The 24604-nt window shown below is 40.5% G+C and overlaps 1 protein-coding gene and 1 non-coding gene across 2 annotated transcripts; both read left to right on the top strand.

The window, feature by feature from the left end:
• Positions 1-1169: 1169 nt before the first annotated feature.
• LOC119470272 lies at positions 1170-1323 on the top strand. Its single transcript, XR_005199157.1, has one exon. It is a non-coding gene; the product is annotated as a small nucleolar RNA SNORA62/SNORA6 family (small nucleolar RNA).
• A 14958-nt stretch (positions 1324-16281) lies between these two features.
• Positions 16282-22020, top strand: RAP2B (RAP2B, member of RAS oncogene family). The gene has a single exon (XM_017522901.2). It carries the CDS (start codon positions 16691-16693, stop codon positions 17240-17242), a length of 552 nt encoding a protein of 183 aa, XP_017378390.1. The 5' UTR covers positions 16282-16690; the 3' UTR covers positions 17243-22020.
• Positions 22021-24604: the final 2584 nt, after the last annotated feature.

Genomic DNA, 24604 nt, shown 5'->3' on the forward strand with positions numbered 1-24604 from the left:
AAAAAAAAAAAAAAAAAAAAAAAAAATTGGTCTTACTGTATTTGTGGGTATTGATCCATGGTCATTAGGTGATAAGTGTTGTAGAAAGGGATGCCATAGTGCATAAATAATCCTTCAATGAAATTTTATAGTCTCTTCCTGTAATTGTCTCCAGCAAACAATAAAAGGTTAATTTTTTCCACCTTGTATATGATTACTTGGCAGAGTAAGAATCATTTAAAATCTTTGTGTCAATTAAGATAAATTGTCTTGTAGAAATGGCAGACATTTTTCCTTGAATTATCTTACTCTATGTCTATACCATTGAGTATGTAGTCATATGCTTGCCAGCCAAATGTCATAATTCATTTGGGCAGGATTTGTATAGTTAAGTTACATGTACAGATGAATAAAATATTCTTATTTCTATATACATTTAAAAGTATATTCATCAGGCTGAGTGCTGTGGTGCATGCCTATAATTCCAGCACTTTGGGAGGCCAAGGTGGGCAGATCTCTTGAATTCAGGAGCTTAAGACCAACCTGGGCAACATAGTGAGACCTCATATCTATTTAAAAAAAAATGTTTACAGTCTGTTCATCAGTGTTTTACTTATATATAAAAGGTATTTATGCTACCACAGTCTTGAAAACTGGCTCTCTGGGTAGTATGATTGGAGATATCCAATAAAAATTAATGATGAATAGCTATGTCCAAATACTAATAGTAATAATATAGGGGCTTTTCTGAACCCGTACTTCATTTGTGATTTCAAAGCTTGGCATAAGAAAAAAAATGAAATAGAAAAAGATTACTTGCAGAGTTACCTTATGTTGGAGAGAGATGATACTTCTGTCTATATTTTGAATCTGTGACAGAAATCCAAATCTTACCCAGATGCTGGTAAAGAGGAACATTTTCTTCATTTGAGAAATAATACCCACAGAACACACCCATCTGTCTGTTGTAAGAAAATGTCCAAGTCACATGTTTATCAAAAAAAAACCAAAGTATTAGTGAGAACTAAAATATTCTAAGAAAAAAAATTCAAGGAAATAGTGGGTAATAGTGTTTTAAAATACGTTCCTGGTGAAAATGGTATCTAGAGTGTCTATTACATAAAAACGATCTCATATTATATTATATTTATGATGTTAAAAGTCTTAAAAAGATGACTATGAGATTCGTCTCTGCGCATTGTTAGAGCTTGGAGTTGAGGCTACCGACTGGCTGATGAACTCGCAAGTGTAGGTAGCGTGCCTGATGAGAGGCAAGTTTTTCGCTAACACCGTAGGGTTCTCTGGCCCGATGAGTGGAGTTTGATAGTAATTCTTGCTACAGTATAACGTTACTGCAGACAGCTTTGTGGAGAGATGAAAACATTTGGAAAACAGTGTGTTTTCTTCCGCCTTTGTCCATGTTTCTTGTTCAGGCCTGCCAGGCACTTGGCCTTTCTATTTTCACACCAACTTGATGGGTTCTACTATAAGATTCTAAAAAGGTGGATTATGTGATTCAATTTTTTTTAAATAAAAAAAAATAAAATAAGTTAAAAAAAAAAAGATTAGTCTCAGATGTGAAACAGAAAAATGTTGAATGATATCATAAAACACTTGGTGTCTATTTCATATTTTTACCAGGTGAAGAAACATATCTTAGTTTGCATAGAAACTTTTACCTTTGTTACCTTGCATCAATGAATAGTTTAAGGACTTACAATATGTAGGATTTTAAGCATTTTAGATTTTATGATGGGTTATGATAATCTTTGGAAATAACTTCAATTAAACTCAATAATCACTTATCTGATGCCCTATAGGGTCCTAAATGTGAAATAAAAATGAAATGTTTCTCCAAGATTTCATATTCATCATAAAAAAACAATTTCAAAGAACTCTGATTTGAAGCAGGGTAATTAAAAGCTATAATAGAGAAAATGCTAAGGGAAGAGAGGAGGAAAATGGTTAATTTTAACGGAAGAAATCTAGGATGTTTCATAGATGAGCTGGCATTTGAGCTGAGCCTGCAACAAATGAAAATGCAAGAAAATGCAAAGGGAAGCACTTTAATACATGGGAAAATATTTCATATATTTTTGAGCAGGAAGTAGTCTGGTCAGTTCTAGTTGCTTTTGTTTTTCACATTAAAAATTGTAAAATACAATAAATTTATAGAAAAGTATTTACATTTAAATGTTCAACTTCAGTTTTTTTCTGAAACAAATATATGTATGATTCCCTTCCTCCCAAGTTTAAAAAAGGAAGAAAGAAAAGAAAAGCATTAACAGAACCCCAGAAGTCAGTCTTCAAATTAGGGCTGGCTTCAAGAGTGTGGCAACTTGAGCAATTGCACGGAGCCTGGTACTAAGATGGGTGCTCTGCTTGGTTTAATGTTCCACTGTTGCCATCTTGAAATTCATAATCATTTTTGAACAGGGGATCCAACATTTTTATTTGGCATTGGACCCCACAAATTATGTAGCCTTTCCTGTCCCCAACCCTCATTCTTTAACATATCTAAATGCACAATTCCTCCTATAGTGCTAATCATTATTATTTGATTTCTTTAATCATTTACTTTCTAATTATATGTCTGAACAAAATAGTTTAATTTTGCCTTTTACGAATGTTATAAACATTCTGTTAATAACATTCTTATAACAGTCTTCTGTTTTGTCTGGCTTTTTTCACTCAACATTATGTCTTTAAGAGTTATCCATATTATGATTCATTCATTTTCCCAGTTATGTTTTCAATGAGCTGTATCTACTAGAATGACATAGGATTGATTGGTACACGGAGGAGAGCAAGACTGGAGGCAAAGAGACCAGTTAGGAGGTGGGGCTAATTGGCAATAACAACGGTGAGAGCCTGGGACCCATAAGTAATAGCACAGGACATCTCTTCTCTGTAGAAATCAGTATTTCAAAACCCTCAGACTTTTAGAACTACTGCAGATGCAGAACAAACTTAAAAATCTAAATCAACAGCACCAACAATGAAAAAGCTCTGCCTTGGGGCAAAGAAGTAGGCCCTGAGTATCCAGCAACAAAAACGATAGTGAAGACAGTTCAATGAACTGAAAATTATTCCCAGCATGCTACGTTGACCAAGAAAAAAAGGAATGTTTTAATTGAATATATAATTGGATAGAATACACACACATAAATGTGTTTATGTATATGTGTGTATATATACATTTACACAGACATATATGTGTATATATATACTTATATATACACTCCTTTTTTGGCATGAAAGCATTGAGGTATAGAAGTAGCATAAGATAAGAAAGTAATTTATAAAAAGTATAAAGAAAAATAGTAGAGATGATCTGAAGCTGTGTAGCAAAGTTGGCGGCAGTTACAGTCATGGAGTCTGTGACTCGAAATGGATGGGACAGCGGAAAGGGGCAAAGGGCTAGAGACAAAGCAAAATAAGACTGGACAACTCTGCAGAGTGTGTGGCAGACAATCATCTTCACCGCCTCCTCCCCATATCAGTGATTCAGTAATGGAGGTGCATTCTCCTTGTGGGACATATTAAAATCACCATCGAGACCTTCTAGTGGAAGACTGGTCCTATTTACATTAATAGGCCAATATTTTTTTTTCCTTTTTTGTTTTTTTTAATTTCTACCCAAATGAGAATGAAATTAGGTCAATATTTTATTTAGTTGGTAGGCCACTAAGACACATCAGATCTACCATTCAACATTCTTGGAAAGACATTCATTATTAAATACAAGTGACCTTAAATAACAAAACCATCCTCACTGCAGTAGGGTGGGAAGGCAATGTCACAGAGCCAGCTGTATACAATGACATGTATTCTACACTAGTTCCAGCAAAAAGCAATGAGCAAAGACATTTTTTTTTTTTTTTCTTTTTTGAGACAGAGTTTCACTCTTGTTACCCAGGCTGGAGTGCAATGGCGCGATCTCGGCTCACCGCAACCTCCGCCTCCTAGGTTCAGGCAATTCTCCTGCCTCAGCCTCCTGAGTAGCTGGGATTACAGGCACGCGCCACCATGCCCAGCTAATTTTTTGTATTTTTAGCAGAGACGTGGTTTCACCATGTTGACCAGGATGGTCTCGATCTCTTGACCTCGTGATCCACCCGCCTCGGCCTCCCAAAGTGCTGGGATTACAGGCTTGAGCCACCGCGCCCGGCCGCAAAGACATTTTTAAAAATTATGCTAATCTTAAACAACAACAAAAAAAAGGAGTTTAAAAACAGTAAAGTAAACCTGTGAAAATGAAAGTGAACAATTCATATCTGTCCAAGTTCTTTGTCACGTGGCCCTCTCCACAAAGTTTCCTGGACGTCTGGAAGAAATGGAAGCTTGATTTCCCCTAGAGTGAGAAATTTGGCAAGAGAGACAGAGCCCAGGACAAAAACTGTTGTCTTTTATGGACTAATCTTAAAAGGCCATAAAAGAGAGACCAACCTTATACACCATGGGTAAAGGCTATTCAAGGGTATGAATGCCAGTAAGTGGTAAGATTGGTAGGGGCCATCTTGAAGACTGGCTACCATAGAAATTAAGTTGTCCAAAATTTTACATCTACAAAGTCAAATTTTAAAAGTAAGCCTGTTACACTAAAAATCTAGTGCTCTTTTTACTATAAATTGTATATCAGGACTCAAAAAATGTAAAAAAAAGAAAAAAAAAGTTATGTTTTTGCAGATTTCTGTGTAAGTCAAAGTTGGCAGCTGGGTATGGTGGCTCACACCTATAATCACAGCACTTTGGGATGCCAAAGTGGGAGGATGGCTTGAGTTCAGGAGTGCAAGACTAGCCTGAGCAAAAAGACCTCATCTCCATAACAAATAAAAAAATTAGCTGGGCATGGTGGTGTGTGCCTGTAATTCCAGCTACTTAGGAGGCTAAGGTGGGAGGATCACTTGAGCCTGGGAGCTTGAGGCTGCAGTGAGCTGTGTGATCACAACACTGCACTCTAGCCTGGGTGACAGATGGAGGCCCTGTTTCAAAAAGCATAAAATATTTTTAAAAAGTTGAGTTTGTGAAAACCATACAACCAAACTAGAAAACAAATAAAGCCTTTTAAATATTTTTTAATGAAAGATAAAACATTATACCTTTTGGCCAATACTTATTGCATGGGCATGAAAAAATGATGTGCAAATTCAATAGAAAGAAAAATACTGAGTTTCTGAAGAGTGGTTTTGTGTTTAGGGTAGACACTATAGGCAGGCTTACCCAACACCATTCTCCATTTATTTCTGCTTTGTCTCCCACTACTGTAGAAGGTGGAAATGTTAAATACTAACTTTTCTAGGCTCCCTTACAGATAGAAGGGCTTCAATGCAGTACCAGTTAAGAAAATATAACTGAAAGTCTTCTGAAGTTTGTGCTTGTGCATTCTTCATTCCACTTTCCCAGGCCACCTTTTTCCTGCCACAAAAACAGACTATGCGTCTGGGACAGCAATTCTTTTCACTGAGCTATTGGACCAAGGCCAATAGTCCAGAAGTCCTCTTTCAGACTTTTCTTTTTGAGACAGAGTCTAGCACTGTCGCCTGGGCTGAAGTGCAGTGGTGCGATCTTGGCTCACTGCAACCTCTGCCTCCCCGATTCAAATGATTCTCCTGCTTCAGCCTCCAGAGTAGCTGGGATTACAGGTGCCTGCCACCACGCACAGCTAATTTTTTTGTATTTTTAGTAGAGACAGGGTTTCACTATGTTGGCCAGGTTGGTCTCAAATGCCTGACCTCATAATTCACTCATCTTAGCCTCCCAAAGTGCTCTGATTACAGGCGTGAGCCACTGCGCCCAGGTCTAATTTTTTTTTTTTTTTTTTTTTAATGCAAGGTCTCACTCTGTCACCCAGGCTGGAGTGCAATGGTGTGATCTTGGCTCACTGCAACCTCTGCTTTCTGGGTTCAAGTGATTTTCATGCCTCAGCCTCCCAAGTAGCTGGGATTACAGGCACATGCCACCATGCCTGGCTCATTTATTTATTTATTTATTTATTTATTTGTATTTTTAGTAGAGACAGGGTTTCACCATGTTGGCCAGCCTGGTCTCCAACTCCTGACCTCAAATGATCTGCCCTCCTCAGCCTCCCAAAGTGCTGGGATTACAGGCATGAGCCACCACGCCCAGCTAGTCTAATATAACTTAAAGCTTTATATATTCAATAAAATTTTATTTGGGCCAGAACTGGTAGCCCATGCCTGTAATCCCAGCACTTTGGGAGTCCAAGGCAGGAGGATTGCTTGAAGCCAGGAGTTCGAGACCAGCATGGGCAACATGACAAGACCCCATCTAAAAAAAAAAGTTTATTTCAATTAAACAGAATAAGAATAGGTGGGCCGGGCGCGGTGGCTCATGCCTGTAATCCCAGCACTTCAGGAGGCTAAGGTGGGAGGATCATGAGGTCAAGAGATCAAGGCCATCCTGGCCAACATAGTGAAACCACGTCTCTACTAAAATACAAAAATTAGCTGGGTGTGGTGGCACACGCCTATAGTCCCAGCTACTTGGGAGGCTGAGACAGGAGAATTGCTTGAAGCGGGGGGAGGCAGAGGTTGCAGTGAGCTGAGATCGGCCACTGCACTCCAGCCTGGCACCTGGTGAAAGAATGAGACTTTGTCTCAAAAAAAAAAAAAAGAATAGGCTGACAGTTTAATATTTGGGAAATTGTATGTTCCTAGAGTGTGCTAGAGTGTTATCTGTTGCTTACAAAGTATAAATAATGCTTGGAAAGGCAAAGATATTTTCCTGTGCCATACCCAACCTCCTTTAACCATTTTTATTTACATTTGATGAAGGATCTTTTCAGAACCAGAGGCTTATCTGAGGATAACAATATATCCTGTTCTTACACAATTATTGAGCTCACCTAGAGGAAATATTGTGGTATCTATGAACATTATTTCTATCTTCTAGCCACCAAATATTAACTCCCTGGGTTAGCCTATAAAAGAAGTTTTATTCAAGATAGAAAATTGTACTGCATATGAGGTTTAATGAAGAATAGGTTTATCAGGCATGTAATATTTAGGAATTCTCACTCCATTATTACAATGAATGTACAATTTTAAATACTGCTTATGCCTGGTATTCTAGCCAAATCAAACAGAAGAACAGTTTAGAGAAAATGACCTGAAATCATGTCAGCAAAAGTACTTTTTAAAAAAAATTTCTGATGACGATTTTGTAGTCTTGAGAGAATAAGTCATTTCCAAAACATGCTAGGACATATTTTAGAAAGAGTAAGGTGCAGATTTCTTTTAAGCCTCAGGAAAAACTTGGAGCAAAAGAGATAGAAGCCTGGGTGCAAACAGACAAAGAAAGCAGAAATGTGTTAGTGATGCAGAAGTCACTGCTGGTGCTTTGAATGGTGCTGACACATCAAAGGGTACTGTTTGCAACAAAGAGGAAGATAATTTCTGGAGAATGACAAAACCATTCAGGAGAATGCAGCTGATGCCCTCAATTCACTGGCTAATTGTGCAGATGGGCAACCATATTCTGCTGCCCAGAGTTCATGAACCTCAACATGGTTTATCTAACCTGCAGGACAAACAGGCAAACAACCCCAACCAGGTTGCCCTAAGGGATTTTGTCAAGTAAGCAACTGCCTGGGCAACTTTTGACCTAGTAGCATTGCAACAACTTTAGCATAAAAAACATAAATATTACCCCAAACTATTAAATAAGAGAGAAAAATCTTAAGATAGCTCTCTTGACTTCTTATTTCCTGACCAGTAGTTTATAGAATACCTGAGGCCTAAATTGAGCTGCGAGTTAAAACAGGCACAAGAAAAATAGACCTACAGAATATATAAAATAATTCTATGATAAAAAGACGAGAAGCCTGTTAACTGTAATGTGAATTTTTTGTTTTTGGGTAATTCGTTTTTACCTTTTTTTTTCCTTTTCTATACTTTCCAAATGTATTACAGTAAATACATACTAGTTATCTAATGAAGAAAATATAACCTTTTTTCTTTTCTTTTTTTTTTTTTTTTTTTATAAAATTTTTTTTTTTTTTTTTTTTTTTTTTTTTTGAGACAGAGTCTTGCTCTTGTTTCCCAGGCTGGAGTGAAGTGGTACGTCTTGACTCACTGCAACGTCTGCCTCCCGGGTTCAAGCTATTCTCCTGCCTCAGCCTCCTGAGTAGCTGGGATTACAGGCACGTGCCACCATGCCCAGCTAATTTTTTGTAGTTTTAGTAGAGACGGGGTTTCACTGTGCTGACCAGGATGGTCTCGATCTCTTGACCTCGTGATCCACCCGCCTCGGCCTCCCAAAGTGCTGGGATTACAGGCTTGAGCCACCGCGCCCGGCTAATTTTTATATTTTCAGTAGAAATGGGGTTTTACCATGTTGGCCAGGCTGGTCTCGAACTCCTGACCTCATGTGATCCGCCCACTTTGGCCTCCCAAAGTGTTGGAATTACAGGAGAGAGCCACCATGACCGGCCTAAATATTTTTAGAACACCTCAGACAACAGCAATGTTTTCTAAACAAATACGCAAATACTTAAAAAAAAAAAAAAAAAAAGAACTGAATCTCTGAGAGTTTAGGTAGTCAAAGTTTTATTGTAATTTAGAATGTAATAGAAAGAGAAACTCAAGAGACATGGGTAAGACAGTTTTACTGAGTTCATCCAATTTCCCATTAGTAATTGAATTTTTAATTACATAAGTCATAAGTTGATATACATATTTTCACTAAGGATATGAGCATGTGGGAGATATACCGCTCATTTTATAACAACTTACTTGTTTGTGTTGAAAAAAGGCCTTCAAATATTTTAAGAGTATTTGATCTGACAGATTTAAGAAGAATTGTTAGTATCCTTCTTAATAAAAACAAAAAAACCTGAATTGGCATTTTCACAAATTTCTGTAACCCACATTTAGGAGCTTGGTGACTTTGTGCTGTGCTGCACAGTCACTGTCAGAAACAGCTTCATTATTACTCAGATACCCAAACTCACACATCGTATGCAATCTTTCAGCAGGTGCCCTGCCATTTTTATTTACAGAGAGAAGGTTATTTGCAGTGTGAACCCTTACATTTTCACCTTCTCAGTTCCAGCTCCTTTTCAGGTCTGTTGGCTCTTTTTTCCTGTTTGAGAAGGGGGATGCTTCCTCATCCTTGCCACCAGAGTTCTCATATCCCCCCTTGCGCTTTCCTCAGAAATTTCTATTCAGTGGACATCCTATTGCTTGGATTTCAGTCTGGCCATGTTTACTGATGCTCTCCTTTCAGTGGAAAAACAACCAAAATTTAACCATAAAAAAATGAAAACACAACAATGCTGGAAGAAAACATTAGTTGTATAAAATATGTTGGAGTGTGAGAAGTCTTCCAATTTGTAGCAAGAAATTCACAAAGAAAACCCATAAAGGAAGAGTTCAATATATTCAAAACAGAAATTAAAAAAAAAACTAAATTAAAAAACCATAAACAAATAAAAGTTTAATAAACTGATAAAGTTATTTTTTAGGCATATGATTGGCATGGGACTAGTTTTCCCCTATACATAACCATAATCCATAACCAACAATTACAAATCAATAAGAAAAAGATGTTAGAAGTACAATAAAATATGGTAGATATTGGCCAGGCACAGTGGCTCACAACTGTAATCTCAGCACTTTGGAAGGTCGAGGAAGGTGGGTCACTTGAGGCCAAGAGTTTGAGACCAGCTTGGCCAACAGGGTGAGACCCTGTCTCTACTAAAAATACAAAAATTAGCTGGGTGTGGTGGAGCACACCTGTAGTCCCAGCTACTTGGGAGGCTGAGGCAGGAGAGTCACTTGAGTCTGGGAGGCGGAGGCTGCAATGAGTGGAGACTGCGCCACGGCACTCCAGCCTGGGCGACAGAGTGAGACTTAACTGTTGAGAAGAAGTTTTACATGATTCATGTAAAAGTAGCAACCATACAGAATTACAGTCATGTTGGTTGAAATGCACTCACTATTTGGCCATTTTACTATAACTTATGGCCAAGAGTTATGATTCTATCTAATGACAAATTAGTAGTTTATTTTTATTAAAAGAGCCTCCAGAAACAAAGATTTTTTTCCTTCAATATATGGTTTAGAAATTGGCAAACTATGGATCTGTGGGCTAAATGCAGTCCACCACCTGTTTTCACAAAGTATTACTGGAACACATCTATTTACATATTTCCTATGGCTGTTCTCATACTACAAGGTGCAGCTGAAGTGAGTAGGTATAGTATGACCTGCAAAATCTGCAATATTTACTATCTGGACCTTTACAAAAAAAAGGTCTGAACTTGTTATTTAGGATATTTAGCTTATGTGAAACAGAAATATTTGTTCAGTTTTCCAGGAACATGTCTTGTTAATTCTACAATATTATACTCTACAAGGTAATAGGTATTTTTAAAATTTAAATGTTTGACAGAAAGAATTTACTTTTAATATTTTGTGAAAATGTGTTCATATTACAATAGTTGAATAATAGGCAGTAATTTCCGTTTTACATGTGTTTTAAAATAAATTGAGAGAAAACTTCAAAAGATTTACAAACTTCTATGACAGAACTGAATATAACAATCACAAAATTTTTAAATAGCGTGAATACTCCAGTATTACGAGCTATCTTCTTTTTTAAATTATTTTTATGTTTTGAGATAAGAGTCTTGCTCTGTACCCAGGCTGGAGTGCAGTGGCCTAATGTGGGCTCACTTCAACCACGGCCTCCTGGGTTCAAGCGATTCTCTTGCCTCAGTCTCCCAAGTAGCTGGGCCTACAGGCGTGCACCAACACACTGGCTAATTTTTTTTATTTTTAGGGGTTTCTTCATGTTGGCCAGGCTAGTCTTGAACTCCTGGCCTCAAGTGATCTGCCCACCTTCCAAGGTGTTGGGATTACAGGAGTGAGCAACCGCATCCCACCTGGCATGTGTTATCTTCTTAAGACACCACACACTCAGTCTTTTTCTTTATCTTCTGATTGACAGACTATAAAACAGAATTCCCATGAGGCAGATTCCTTAAACCAGACCCTATGGCTGGCTTGCAAAGGAAAACTTAAAAAGGAAACTTCCTTTCCCCAATATAGAGTCTCATTGTCTCCATCAAAACCACAAAGTCTGAAAGGCTTACTGGAGCCACTGCTGCAGAAGGGGTTATAGGCTTCGATTGTACATCATGGCAAGTGGTGGACTGTTGTCCCTGTGGGAGAAAAGGGGGCTCCTTTAATCTAGTGGTGATGAGAAAAAAAGAAAGTGAGAGGAAAATTCCTTTTAATGGAACTAAGCAGTTTCGCTTATTCTTGCTGTATTTGGTTTTCCGGAACAGAAGGTTGTGAGGAGACAAATCTTAGACTGGGATTTGAAATTGAGCTTTCAACTAAGAAAAACAGGATCAATGAAATCTCTCTAAAATTTCCCTTGAGTGAGTACATTCATCACATGAAAGTCATGCTATAAGCAAGTCTGTTCTTTTCTCTATAGATAGGGTCTCAGGCAAATCTGAGGTCTGATGGAAAATGTCAGAACACTTATCTTAGAAAAGAGGAATTTTTTTTTTTCTACAGTCAGGTAAAATAATAAAAATATGTGGCTGGGCACGGTGGCTCACACCTGTAATCCCAGCACTTTGGGAGGTAGGGGAAGGCAGTTCACAAGGTCAAGAGTTTGAGACCAGCTGGGATTACAGGTGTGCGCCACCACACCTGGTCTACTTCCACTTTAAAATAATGATATATGGTCACTATCAACTTACCTTTGGTGCTTTCAAAATTAGAATTTGTTGTTTATGTATAGGTGACACCAACTATGAACATCATGAAATAAACCTCCACTTACCTAGTACAAATGAAAAGAATAAGTGGGTACTTCTTCTCTTGAAGACTTAAAAGATTCATATTCTAACAAACCTAATTCTTTCAAGGCCCAACCTGTGTATCTTAGAAGGAGGTCACTGTGTGAGCAAAGGTTAGAAATGGGACCCCTGTTTATGCCAAGTATCAAAGGTTAAGCTGTCTCTTCCTGGTAGCTTTCACATTAGATTGTTTTTCAGAAATGTCTTTCCATAATGGAAATGTTAAGTCTTCTTCAGAGAAAAGTTTTATCTATTGGATGCTTTGGTATCTTTCCTCAAGATAGCACTGATTTAGTGTTTTCACCCCAATAAATGGAGACTTTGATCACTCCAGCATCTTTGTGACTCAGGGAGAGAGACTGAAACATTAGCAAATATTTTTCCACAGACTGAAAAAACGTTATGTCTTATCAAGGATTGATATGATCTTCTAACACAAATAGAGTTTGGAAAAGGATAAAATACCATTCACACATTCATCAATGAATATTTATTGAGGGCTTTCTACCATACTAATGAGGGGTAAAGTTGGCTCTAAAGAAAAACTAGACATGAACCTTGCCCTCGAGTATTTCACATGGTGTGCTTAGAGTGACCAGACTTAGCTATGTAAATGTAATAATTATGGTACAGGATAGATAATGTTTCATGCTGTAAGTAGGGATTAAAATATTCCTAACAAATTTTACATGAGGAAATTATCAACTTTAAAAATTTGTACACTGGGCCAGGAGTGGTTCACACCTGTAATCCCAGGATTTTGGCAGGCTGAGGTGGGCAAATCACCTGAGGTCAGGAGTTCAAGACTAGCCTGACCAACTTGGTGAAACTCCGTCGCTACAAAAATTACAAAAATTAGTTGGGCATGGTGGTGCATGCCTGTAATCTCAGCTACTCAGGAGGCAGAGGCTGGAGAATCGCTTGAGCCCAGGAGGCAGAGGTTGCAGTGAGCTGAGATTGTGCCACTGCATTCCAGCCTGGGCGACAGAGCAAGACTCTGTCGGGAAAAAAAAAAAAAATTGTATACTTTTCATTGCTTCACTTGAAATTCCAAAGCTCTAATATAAATCTCTCTGTGGAAGACTATCTGAATGTAATAAATTGCTTTGAAAAATTCCTAAAAAAAGTATTCAGATTGTGGCATCTTTCTGGTACTAAGGAGACCATAAATGTTCAGTAGTACCCATCCACATGGCTACCTAAATTCTTGGGAATGGTCATTTCTCAAGGGGCTGTCAGGCTGTCTGGGTCTGAGCAGTAATCTGATGCATATATGGGGTTGCTGCAGCTTTAGAAGCATATTTCCATCTATTATCTTTTAATTATTATCCTTCTGGACAGCCTGGCACATAGTAAGGGCAGCTAGGACAGCAGGGTCCTAATTCTGCTCAGCTCTCCCTGCTGTAAAATGACTGATTTGGTGGCCATATTCTCTCCAAGGTTCCTTGTGTAGCTAGGTGGGTAGGGCAAATTATATTATCACTGTTTCATAGAAAGGGAAGCTAAGGTTAGGAGAGCTGAAGTGACTCGCCCAAGGCCTCAGATAGTAACTGATAGCCAATACTTAAGATTAGACTTCAGGCCCAGAAGGACAAAGCATTTGCTTCCATATCACACTCAGAACCACATCTAATATTTGTGGTTAAGAGTACACATAGAGCCCCATATAACATTAAGTATTTAAGTTATAAATCAAGATAACAAACTGTTAAACAAAATATGATCTGTCCTGCCACCTTTACAAATACCTCTTACACAGAGCTGGATGGCCGGTTGTGATTTGTGAATTCTTGGACTTCTCCAAGGGCCACGCTGGAAGCTGTCACAGAGGATAAAGCTGATCCCAAATGATCCCTCTTCCTGCACTACAAGGGGCCCAAACACCTGGGAGTGTCCACCTTAGCCCGCAGGTCCAGATACTGTCCACACCCCAACGAAGAGCTATTTCTTGGACACAGGGGTGAGTTCAGAGTCCCGACCAGATCCTGGAAGTGGACTTGGCACCATTTGGGCAGGGCAGTCCAGAGTTCTGACTACATGGAGTGGATGTAGTCTAGAAGAGGGTCAGGCTCCAGCTGGGCCATCAATCTTACCAGAGGAGGGGCACTGTCAGAGGAGAGCCAGAGGGTGGCTGTGGGCAGAGGTCCCTTTTGCTTGGGTTTAAGAGCCAGTCTGATCACACTGCCTCTAAATTGACCCCAAGAAAGAATAAAATACCAGAACATTTATGTGGCGAGTAAGTATGGTCTAGTGGTTATGAGACTAGGCTCTGCAGACAAATCCCTGGGTTGTAATCTTAGCTTAACTTTCTAGTTGTGGCATCTCAGACAAATTACTGATCATCACACAGCCTCAGTTTCCTCATCTTTAAAATGGGTTCCCTCATCTTTAAAATAATTTTTATTGTGAGGAGTGATGGTACATGTAAAGCGCTTGGTGGACTTTACACATTGGGTGAATGTTGGCAGGGTTCTCTCCAGCTGTAGTAGGCAAGTTTGCCTCTGAGAGGTTTTTTTGGAGAATTATATAAGCTTCATTACATCCAAGCACTCTGACAGTCAAGGTGAAAGTCTCCTCTCTCCACTAAACAGCAGGGCGAGGCGCGGGGTGGGCACCACTCACCCCACCCAAGGCATCAGGCCGGTCCATGTCCCACCCGGTTCTGTGCCCAAGGACTTCACACTGTGGACTTGCGTGGAAAGAAGCTAGGGCCAGGGGTTTGGAGTAGGATAACCAGCAAACGCAGTGTGAGTCACGGCGGCACTAGGAACTGAAACCAAGTGTAAGCCGTGCCCAGGTTCACCCTCCGATGCGGACGGTGAAACCAGGGAGCAGTAACATCGGGTTAAAACAAAACAAAACAAAAGGCAGGACTGGGAGCCAGCGCTGACGCAGCTCCGCCGCCTCCCTCCCCACCCCGCACCCGCGGTGCGCGCCGCCGCGCTCAGCCTGCAGACAGGTCTTGACATCCCTCCCCGACGAGGAGCGAGAGAGACTCGGAACAAGTCGGGGCATCTCCCTCGCACCTCCCGGGAGCGCTTGCCCAGCCAAGTCTAGCGATTGCCCGGCACGCCAGCGAAGACGCTTCCTCTGAGGCAAGCCTGGACACTCCCCAACCCCTCTGGGTGAAACGAATTCCAAGTGGCCCATTTCAACTCCTCGCCCCTCCCACTCCCAGCAAAAAAGACTTGGCAACTGCGGTCTCTTGCGGACCAAAACCTGTAATTAGCCCTTTGTGCTCCCTTTAAGGGGCAGTCGTGACTGGAAACTGAGGAGTCAGACTCTCTCGAAAACACCAACAAAGAACTATATTTAGTTCTGAGCTCTCCGCCTAAATGCCTCTTATTTTTTCACTTTTACTTCAAAACGCCAGGGTTGGGGAAGTGGGAGGCAGAGGGCGGAGGAGCAGCGGAGAAAGAACAGCTGTGCCTCTGCCTCTCCGCTCGATCTCTATAAATAACCAATCGCGAGCGGAGGCTACTTTTTAGCCAATGAAGAGGCCCAAACTGACAGAGCCTTGGCGGCAGCCAATGAACAACACATAGGGGTGTGAGACTCACGCCCCGGGACCAATGAGTGCGGAGTCTGGGAGAGGTAATTTGAGCTAGAGTGTGGGTGTGTGGTGCAAAAGCTTCCTACTTCCAAGCCCGAAAACCTGCTCCGTGACTGAGCATGCCCTGAACTGTGGGCGCCACGAGACTTCTGGATTGGCGTGTAATCCGGTCTCCGGGTTTTGACCGCAGCCGAGCGGGGAGGTGGGTAGGACCCGCGGGACCCTGCCCCCGGAGAGCTGCAGGTACCACAGTCTACCCCTTGCCTAGTTGGGGCAGTATTTGAGGCCTGGAGTACCTCCCGTTTTCTTTGTGAATGTCTGCAGTGCACAGAGTCGGTCAGAGAAGGCAGAAAGTAGCGTTTCTGTGGCGAACGGTTTAGAAAAATCTGTGGGGCAGGGACGCTCCGTCGGCTGCGCGTGCATTCCACGGCACCCACAAGCCTTAGGGTTTCCGGCCCCCAGACACGCCCGCCTGAGGCTAAGTGAATGGCGTCCCTGGGCCTTTGATAACGGGAGTTGGCAGGAGCACAGCCTACTCCATCCCTGAGGCGGCCCGCCGCGCCCACAGGCTTCTCGCAGAGCCGCCGCCCTTGTGCACCATTCCCATAGCTGTAAAAGAAAGCGGCCTGCTTGCTCCTTATGCGCCTTCCTCGTCCCCGTGTTCGCACACACACACCATTTCCCAGCCAGTTCCTAGACTCGCGCCGCTCCCAAAACCGGACTCAAATCCTTAGCCCCGCCCACGGCCCCGCGGAAAACCAGGAGCGGCCGCTCGGGCAAGGCGCGGCCGGAACGCACTGGGCATGCTCACTGGGGCGGGGAGGGCCGGGCTGCGCGCGGCGAATAGGAAGCCCTTGCCCAGCAGAGGCTGCGGGAGAGAGCGCGATGGGCCGCAGTGGTGGGCGCACGTTCCGTGGGGACTCATGCCACGCGCGTCCCGGCCCGACGCGCAATTAGCAGCCACCTCCGCAGCCAGCCGCCACCGCCTCCCCGGCCTCCCGGGCTGCTGCAGCGAGGAGCTCTTGCCGTCGCCTCGCGCAGGCTGCGGGCATTGTCCTCCCGGTTTGCTGCCCGGGCTGCCGCCGCGGACTGCTGCGGGGCCCGGACCCGCGCCCCAGGGACACGCCGCCGCCGGCCGGCCCGGCGCCCGGCCCCCGCTCGGTGGTTTCTGCCTTGCGTTCTTCTCTGGGCTACTCTCTCCTGGGTTTTTCTTGTCGAGCTGAGGAAGGGGAAGAGAAGTCCAGCCGCCAAGCCCAGCCTTCCCCGGCGCGCAGCCCCGTCGGGGCCGCGGCAAGCGCGGCGAGAGCGCTGACGGAGCCATGAGAGAGTACAAAGTGGTGGTGCTGGGCTCGGGCGGCGTAGGCAAGTCCGCGCTCACCGTGCAGTTCGTGACGGGCTCCTTCATCGAGAAGTACGACCCGACCATCGAGGACTTCTACCGCAAGGAGATTGAGGTGGACTCGTCGCCGTCGGTGCTGGAGATCCTGGACACGGCGGGCACCGAGCAGTTCGCGTCCATGCGGGACCTGTACATCAAGAACGGCCAGGGCTTCATCCTGGTCTACAGCCTCGTCAACCAGCAGAGCTTCCAGGACATCAAGCCCATGCGGGACCAGATCATCCGCGTGAAGCGGTACGAGCGCGTGCCCATGATCCTGGTGGGCAACAAGGTGGACCTGGAGGGCGAGCGCGAGGTCTCGTACGGCGAGGGCAAGGCCCTGGCTGAGGAGTGGAGCTGCCCCTTCATGGAGACGTCGGCCAAAAACAAAGCCTCGGTAGACGAGCTGTTTGCCGAGATCGTGCGGCAGATGAACTACGCGGCGCAGCCCAACGGCGATGAGGGCTGCTGCTCGGCCTGCGTGATCCTCTGAGGCGGCTGCCGCGCGCCGGCCGCGCTCTGCGCACAAAAGCCAAACGCATCCGACTGTCTAAATGTGATTTCTTTCTTGCTTTGAGATTGGAGACCACTTTGCATTGGCCAGGGTGTCTTGGGAGCCCTGCTGGACTCCGCGGCCGGCGTCCCCTGCCTCCACCCTGTGCTTGAGGGGGTGTCCCGTCCTTCCCATCCGATACTCTGGTGGAAATGTGGCTCTTTGCAGCATGTACGTTTCTCCCTGATTTTGGTTGATGCATATTTCCCCGTTTAAGTAGCCGTTAGGGCGCAGTATCGGCAGCCTCACACCCACCAAGCAAAAGTTTCAGCCTGGGGGGAAAAGAAAACCGGGGGGGGGGAGGGTTGGAGGAAAAGGAGGGGGAGAAGGTGGAAAGGGTTTTTCTTTTCTTTTTTCTTTTTTTGGTCAACAACCGTTTTTCTAGTTCCAAGTTTTAAATACATGGAAGGAAGTCCGGGAGAACCATATGAAGGAGCAGGAGAGGAAGAAACTTTTGTTTTTTCCTTGTTTTCCAGGAGTAGCTGGAAATTAAGATCGGGTTCCTTTTCTGCCAGCTTGGAAGGGCAACCCCATGACTGATTGCGATTCTGAGGATGTCTATGCAAAGTTGGATTCTTGTTACAGTGTATCCAATCTGAAGTATTGCACATCTGAACTGGGACTGTTAACACTGATGCCAATACAGTGTGGGGTGCCAGAAAGTGTCTGCTGATATTTGTGGAAAAAAATATATATTTTGTTTACCTACTGTATCAAAGGGGAATCTGGGGGAGAACGGTAGTATTTTTTTTTTTATCAGCTGTGAAAAAAATGTTACAGATCTGCACATTTTCGTGTGTACTATGGTATGTGTGTGTGGTGTGTGTGTGTGTGTGTGTGTGTGTGTATGTGTATGAGTTTAGCCTTTTTGTTTTTGTTTTTTGGTTGGCAGTAACCGATTTTAATGACTTAGCTTTTTAAAATACAGTACAAAGACTTTGTAAATGTGATTCAGGGCCCCCAGCACCCCTGTGTCTGCAGAGTGCCTTCAAAACTCAGCTGTTCCAGCCGGTGCCAACCTGTGAACTTCCCACCATATCCCACAATCTGCTATTCCCCCAAACCACTTCCCAGTTTCCTTTCAGTAATTTTTCTGAAGGAGCCAGGACAATAGGGCCTGTTGTTTAGTGAATTTCTTTATTATTTTCAGCCTTTAAAATGTAATTTCCATCTTTTGCAATGAATTCGTTTCTTTTTTTTTTTTTTTTTTTTTTTTTTTTTCCCCTTTTTTTTTATTTTTAATTTTTTAATTACCTGTTATAGGGTGTTCCTCCAGAAGCAAAGAGCAAAATTTTACTGTTGTGATGTACCAATTCTAACTAATTGTAATTTTTAATTTCATGCGTTTAATCATTGTCTCTTCATTTTAAGACTTTTAATACAAATGTCATTTTTAAAGAAACAAATCCAAAACTATTGTTTGTGTTTCTGTGTTTCATATTCAGTGATTAATACAGTATCATAGCTGAGGTGGATTGGGTAGGTGCAAGATACTCTCCAGAGCTGTTTGTCAAATTTTGAAGACAGAAGTGTCTCAGTGATAAGTTGGATGACATTACTCCCAACTTTTTAAGTTTGGAGAAAATCATCAAGGTCAGGGAAGGCCTGGGTATCGCCATTCCCATCCGATTAGAAGATGAACAGGTGTTTTGAATCTGATCTGACATGGAACAGTTTACCTCATTGTGGGTATGGAACAAGAGAACTCAGCTATTAATATTGCCTTAGATCTGGGAAAGTAACCATCCATCTGGCAAAGTAGGATGGCACTTTTTTTCTTCCTTTTTTTCCCCCAGTTATATTACACATCATGTCAAAAATGTGTTTGGGAAAGATGGTTTTCAATTTTGAAGTCATACCTAGTGATGTTTTTTGCCGTACATTTGAATGAGTTGTGGACACTGTCTAAACCCTTTTGAGATTTTGATTTGGAAGTAAATTTAAAAGAAAACAGCCTAAGATAATATCGTTGTTCTCATTTACACCCTTCAGTTTGTGGACCATATTTGACCTCATGAATTTTCCTTTTAACAGTAGGAGGCAGTGTGAGCTTTTTATTTTTCTTAAGGTGGTCTTAGTAATGTAACTGCTATATATGTTCATACATATCAAGAAACTGAGTACTTGGTCTATGAAATCTGAAGAGTCTTGACAAAGGGATTTATTCCCTTGACAAAACCAAAAGAAATTAACAGGCCACAGGTTTCTTTAAAGCTGTGTTAACATATCTTGCCTTAAAATGTGTGTGTGTGTTTGCTTTTCCTTTTTAAAATTTCTTATTTTCTTTTTGCCCAAGAGGCATCTTGTTACTCCAGCAATGGAGGAAGAATAGAGAATTTTTTCCTGGTGATGGTCCTACGGCCATTTCTTCCCCCCACTCTGATCTCATTTAAGTTTGATATCAAACACAGTTGGGAGGCAATAGTATCAATATTCTAAATGTGGAAATTAAAAGATACTGTATAAATTTATGCCTTTGCAAAGATTCATTCTTGTATTTGAATAAATTTAGTTGCTAAAGTAGATCCAAAATGTTGAAAATGCTGAAGTCATGTCAAGTACTGTCTGGAGGGTTTTTTTTAAGAAAAGGCATTTGGCATTTAACTGTCGCTTGTTTTATTTTTAATTCTTTGGAAACCTTTTGACATAAAATGATGCCAAGTATCTAAGAAATGTATATACTGACAGGAAATATTTGAAAGTGGAAAATTGGAAATGAAATAGGTTGCTGGGTGCATTAATCACCTTTGCACGGGATTTAGTCACTTGCATGACTTCTTTATAGGTCTAGGATGACAGAGCAGAAGATTTTAATATGCTTTTACTAAGTACTGTAAAATAAATGCTTTTTCGATTCTCAGTGAAAGCAATTTTATGTGTGCCTGAAAGCAAGAAAATCGTGTTTTTGGCTTTATCCCCTATTTTCTTGGCAAAATTGAGAGAAATTAGGAACATTGCTGTTTTTTTCTTAAAATGTTTTTAGAAATATGTTAGTTTCTTTGCCTGGTAAGAACCCCTTTTGGTATTAGGGTGTGAAGAGATTAGAGCATTTGTTTCAATGAAAAAGTGTTAAAGGAAGTGAGTCAGGGAGGGCGGAGTTTGTTATAAGGCAATCACCTGTCAAAACAGAAATTGGTGGGAAAGGAGTCTTTATCTTGGGGAGCAAAAGCTGACTTTTAAACTTGACCCCTGCTGTTTTTAAACAGCTTTTCCTTTTGGTCTCTGACAGTCAACCCAGGTTTTATGTTATGTCAAAAGGGTTATTTTTGTTTTCCTTTTATAATAGCCTCAGGAAAGTTAAAGGTATCATCTTAGGTCTAACACTCTAGTTTTTGCCAGTTGTGGTTCTTTGGTAGAACAATTTCCATGTTGGTAACTGTTGTAGACTTCATTGAATCAGATTTTGGGACCAGATGTATTTGGGGATAGAATTCTTTAAATTTATGAACTTCATGCTTCCTGATCACTTACTATTTCCTGTGGTTGGGAATCCTAGAATCCCTGATCCGTTTGATCTATTCAGGTAGTTTTGTCATTGTATCCTCTTTTGGGTCATATTCTACTATTTCTCACAGGGGGTATGAGAAACAAAGCTATATGTAGCAGTTGGTCTTGAGTGTAGCACCTTGACTGTCCTAAAAGCATAGTTTTTTTTTTTTGTTTTTTTTTGTTTTTGTTTTTGTTTTTTTTACAACAGCTGGAAATAGTTTCTGCATTATAAATATAAAGGGAACCGAGATTTAATTTGGAGATCATCACTGTTAAAATGATATCAAACATTTGTCACAGTGTCTTACTTGGAGAAAGTTTGCTAATATAAGTTTTGTCTGTGAAAATATAGTAAATTTTAAAATACGAATAGAACGTGGTATTCTTGGTTACAGTATTTTATGCAGACTATTAGGGATGATTCAGTGCATTTAATTGAACATACTGCTAGTTCTAGGTGAGATCTTTGTTAACTGGATTTTGAAAGTTTGAGAAGGCTGTAGGAATCATCTAGTCCAAAGGTTCTCAAACTTGACCACATATCAAAATTGCCTGGAGCTTAACACATGTACTGCTGGGACCCTACTCCAGTTTCTTATCCAGTGAGTCTCGGGTAGGGTCTCAATTTTCATTTCTAACAAGTTTCCAAGTGATTGTGATATTGCTATTCCAGGGACCACACTTTGAAAACCAGTGATCTAGACTGAACTCCAAATGAGTGCTATGCTACTGAGAGCCACCTAGATATTTAGATACACAGACTTAATACTCACCTCACACATTTTGGAGTGCTGTCTATTACAGTTAGAGAATAATCTCTTGAAATCTACATCTGAAGAGGACATATATCATTTATACTAAGACTGTTTAACTATTGTGTGTGAAATAGAATAAACATTGCGGGTAGCTTTTGATCATTTTCACATTATTTCGGGAACATTTTGACTATGGTTTTCAATGTTAATACAGAAGTTGACTTAAAATGAGAGTGAGGTTAGAATAGGAGTGTAGCTAAGGGATCAGAATCAACATTCCCCTTCTCCCCCACCCCCCCACGTAGGGAAAACAGCTCACAAATTTGGAAAGTATATCTTCCATAAACGGGGACACTTTAAAGTATTTGTCTTCTCTTTAGTTCAACATTAAAAAACAAAGATTTTAACTTTTCATGGCAAGGGTTCTAAAAATCATTGTATTAGAGAGCTTAAATCTTCAGGTCATGGTAAGCACATGTGTATGTCTGTGACTCAGTTTCTTAGCCAGACTTCCAGGTATTAGTTAATCCCTTCTCGATTAGTTCTGTAGTCGCTTCTGGGAAATTGCATACCACAAAACTGCGTACCTTGCAGCTTCTTTTGTTATACATCTTAATTCCCTCAGAAGATCCCAGAATTTAAGATCTGGGTTTTAAAGGTAGTTTGGGGGGCTTCTAAAGAAACAATAGTAGATCTAATTACAAGTAGTGGATTGCTCACTTCAAATTTCTCATTTACAATTCGCAAAGTTTAGTACCAGTTTATAGACCAAGGGAGTAATAGCTACTATTTAGATGCTAAGAATAATGTCATCATGCTTAGGTGGGGAAGAAAGGACCTGACTCAAATCTCCATTTTCATTTTTAATGCTTCCTGAACTTCAGTTATTTTCTTGCTTTTGCCTCAAGAAGAAGAATAAATATTTTTGGTGAAAATATTTTTTTTGTTCAACCCTATTGTTGTTACTGTCATTTTCATAGCACAATAGTCTACAGCTTTCTGTAGTAGCTTAATAGCTATTTGCTGAATGAATGAAATATGGAATGTTACATTTGAAACTATTTAATAGAATAGTTTCACCTTCTAATAGGAAGGTGAAAAATGTTGATTGAAGAATGGTAGGATTTTATCTTCCCTACCCATGATAAATTTATTAAGATTGTCTTTGGAGCTATGTCTTCCATTCTAACTATACAGAAATAAAATATTTTTTAAGTTCAGTTTGCCCATCTGATAAAGGAACATTACTATATACTATTCTAAGGTTTATTTTCAACAAAAGTTAAGACATTTATGGTTGATAGTTTGAGACCTATGACAGTTTTAGGGAGCCCCATAATCAAAAGGCTGGTGATAGTACAATGAAATGCTGACTTCAGTATATTTTTAATCTTGGCTTTCATTTTACGGTTATTTCTACTACTGTTAATATGGACTAATACTTGATTTTGTTAACCTGTTTACAAAACAGGTTTTGTTAACCTTTTTATTTTAGGGTTATATTTATGTTGGATTAAGATATTATAAAAGTGTCCTATGCTATGAATTTATTTGCCATGTGTAAGACAATCAGAATTATTTGATAGTTCATTCTAATCCTGGTTAATAATCATTAGGACTAAACTAGTTTACATTAAAGAATGAAAAAAAAATGAGATAATTTTGTTAAAAAAAAAAAATTATAGAGACAGGGTCTTGCCATGCTGCCCAGGCTGGTCTCGAACTCCTGGGCTCCTCCTCCCTCCTCAGCCCCACAAAGTGCTGGGAATTACAGGCTGAGCCACTACATCCAGCCAGGGGTGACAGTTTCTAAAGCCTTAATTAGTGAAATGGTTTGTTTTGAGAAGCAGAAATGGCTAAGTTGTATAGACATGCAGGAAAAGCAAAATGGCCTTATGGCTATTGAAATTGTGAGTGTTAATCTGTTTTTTAAATTGGAGGAGACAGCTATTTGCATTTTTTCGTATCCAATTGACTAAACTTACTCTTTTTAAAATGAATTATCTTGCAAAATTATGTGAAGCTAAGTTTGTCAGAGGATTGGAAATGTGTGGTTGGTTGATTTGTGGTAATTGTGAAAAATTGCAAAGGCAGAAACATTTTTTTAAAAAATAGAAAAGAGATTATTGATACCTTGTGAATACAGGTGTCCCCAAAAGGCCTGAGATCAAGCTTAATTGTTAACAATGTGGTTGCAGTGGAAGTTGGTAAACAGCTGAAATTGATTTATTGATTATTCAACACTTATTGAGCACATACTACTATTATTAATAGCTGTTGTGTGAGCACTAATACTTAAAAGAGGAAGTCAGGTGAAAGCGCAACAGCTTTATGCTCTTTTTCACTATAATCTGTGAAATAGTGTTTATTAATCCTATATGGAAAAGCACATCTACATGTGTCATCAGTTACAATACTGTGGGTCTGTTTGGCAGACAATAGAGCAGATAAATTTGTTGAACACTGGGTCTTTGAAAGGTATGTGGAAATTGTAAATAAAAATGGATTCCATGAATTTTAAATAATTAATAATTGTTCTGTTGTATGTGGAACTGTTTAATAAGACTGTCATTTATTTTTCTGCATCGTTTTCAACTTCCTTTTTGAGGTTAGCTGAAATTGAATACTTACAAGGAGGAAATGATTTTACTTTTATATTTTCATGTCCAAGGGAAGAGGAAAACATGAAAAAGATTTATAAAATTTATTAACTTATGTTTTTCTATAGTGAGGAAACAAAAGGAGAGGATAACTTAGGTTATATTCTCAAAGAAATAAACAGTCACTGAAATACAGTCTTTCAGGTTCTTCATGTAAAGAAGATTCAGGACAAGATATTTATTTTGAAAAAGATAATCTTGTAAAAATGAGCGTGCCAAAGAGTTAAGTTGATGTTTTAAGTTTGGTAAACTAATATTTTACACAAAAGCTCTCATGCTTATTGGAAGAATGCAACCAGCTCAGAGAAAGAAATGTTGGGTAACAAGCTGGAAGAGATAACAATAATAGCAGTTATTGTAAAACCATATGAATTGAAGGGTGGAGTTGTGATTATTAA

Source organism: Cebus imitator, unplaced genomic scaffold (assembly GCF_001604975.1).
Source record: "Cebus imitator isolate Cc_AM_T3 unplaced genomic scaffold, Cebus_imitator-1.0 Scaffold25, whole genome shotgun sequence".
NCBI lineage: Eukaryota > Metazoa > Chordata > Mammalia > Primates > Cebidae > Cebus > Cebus imitator.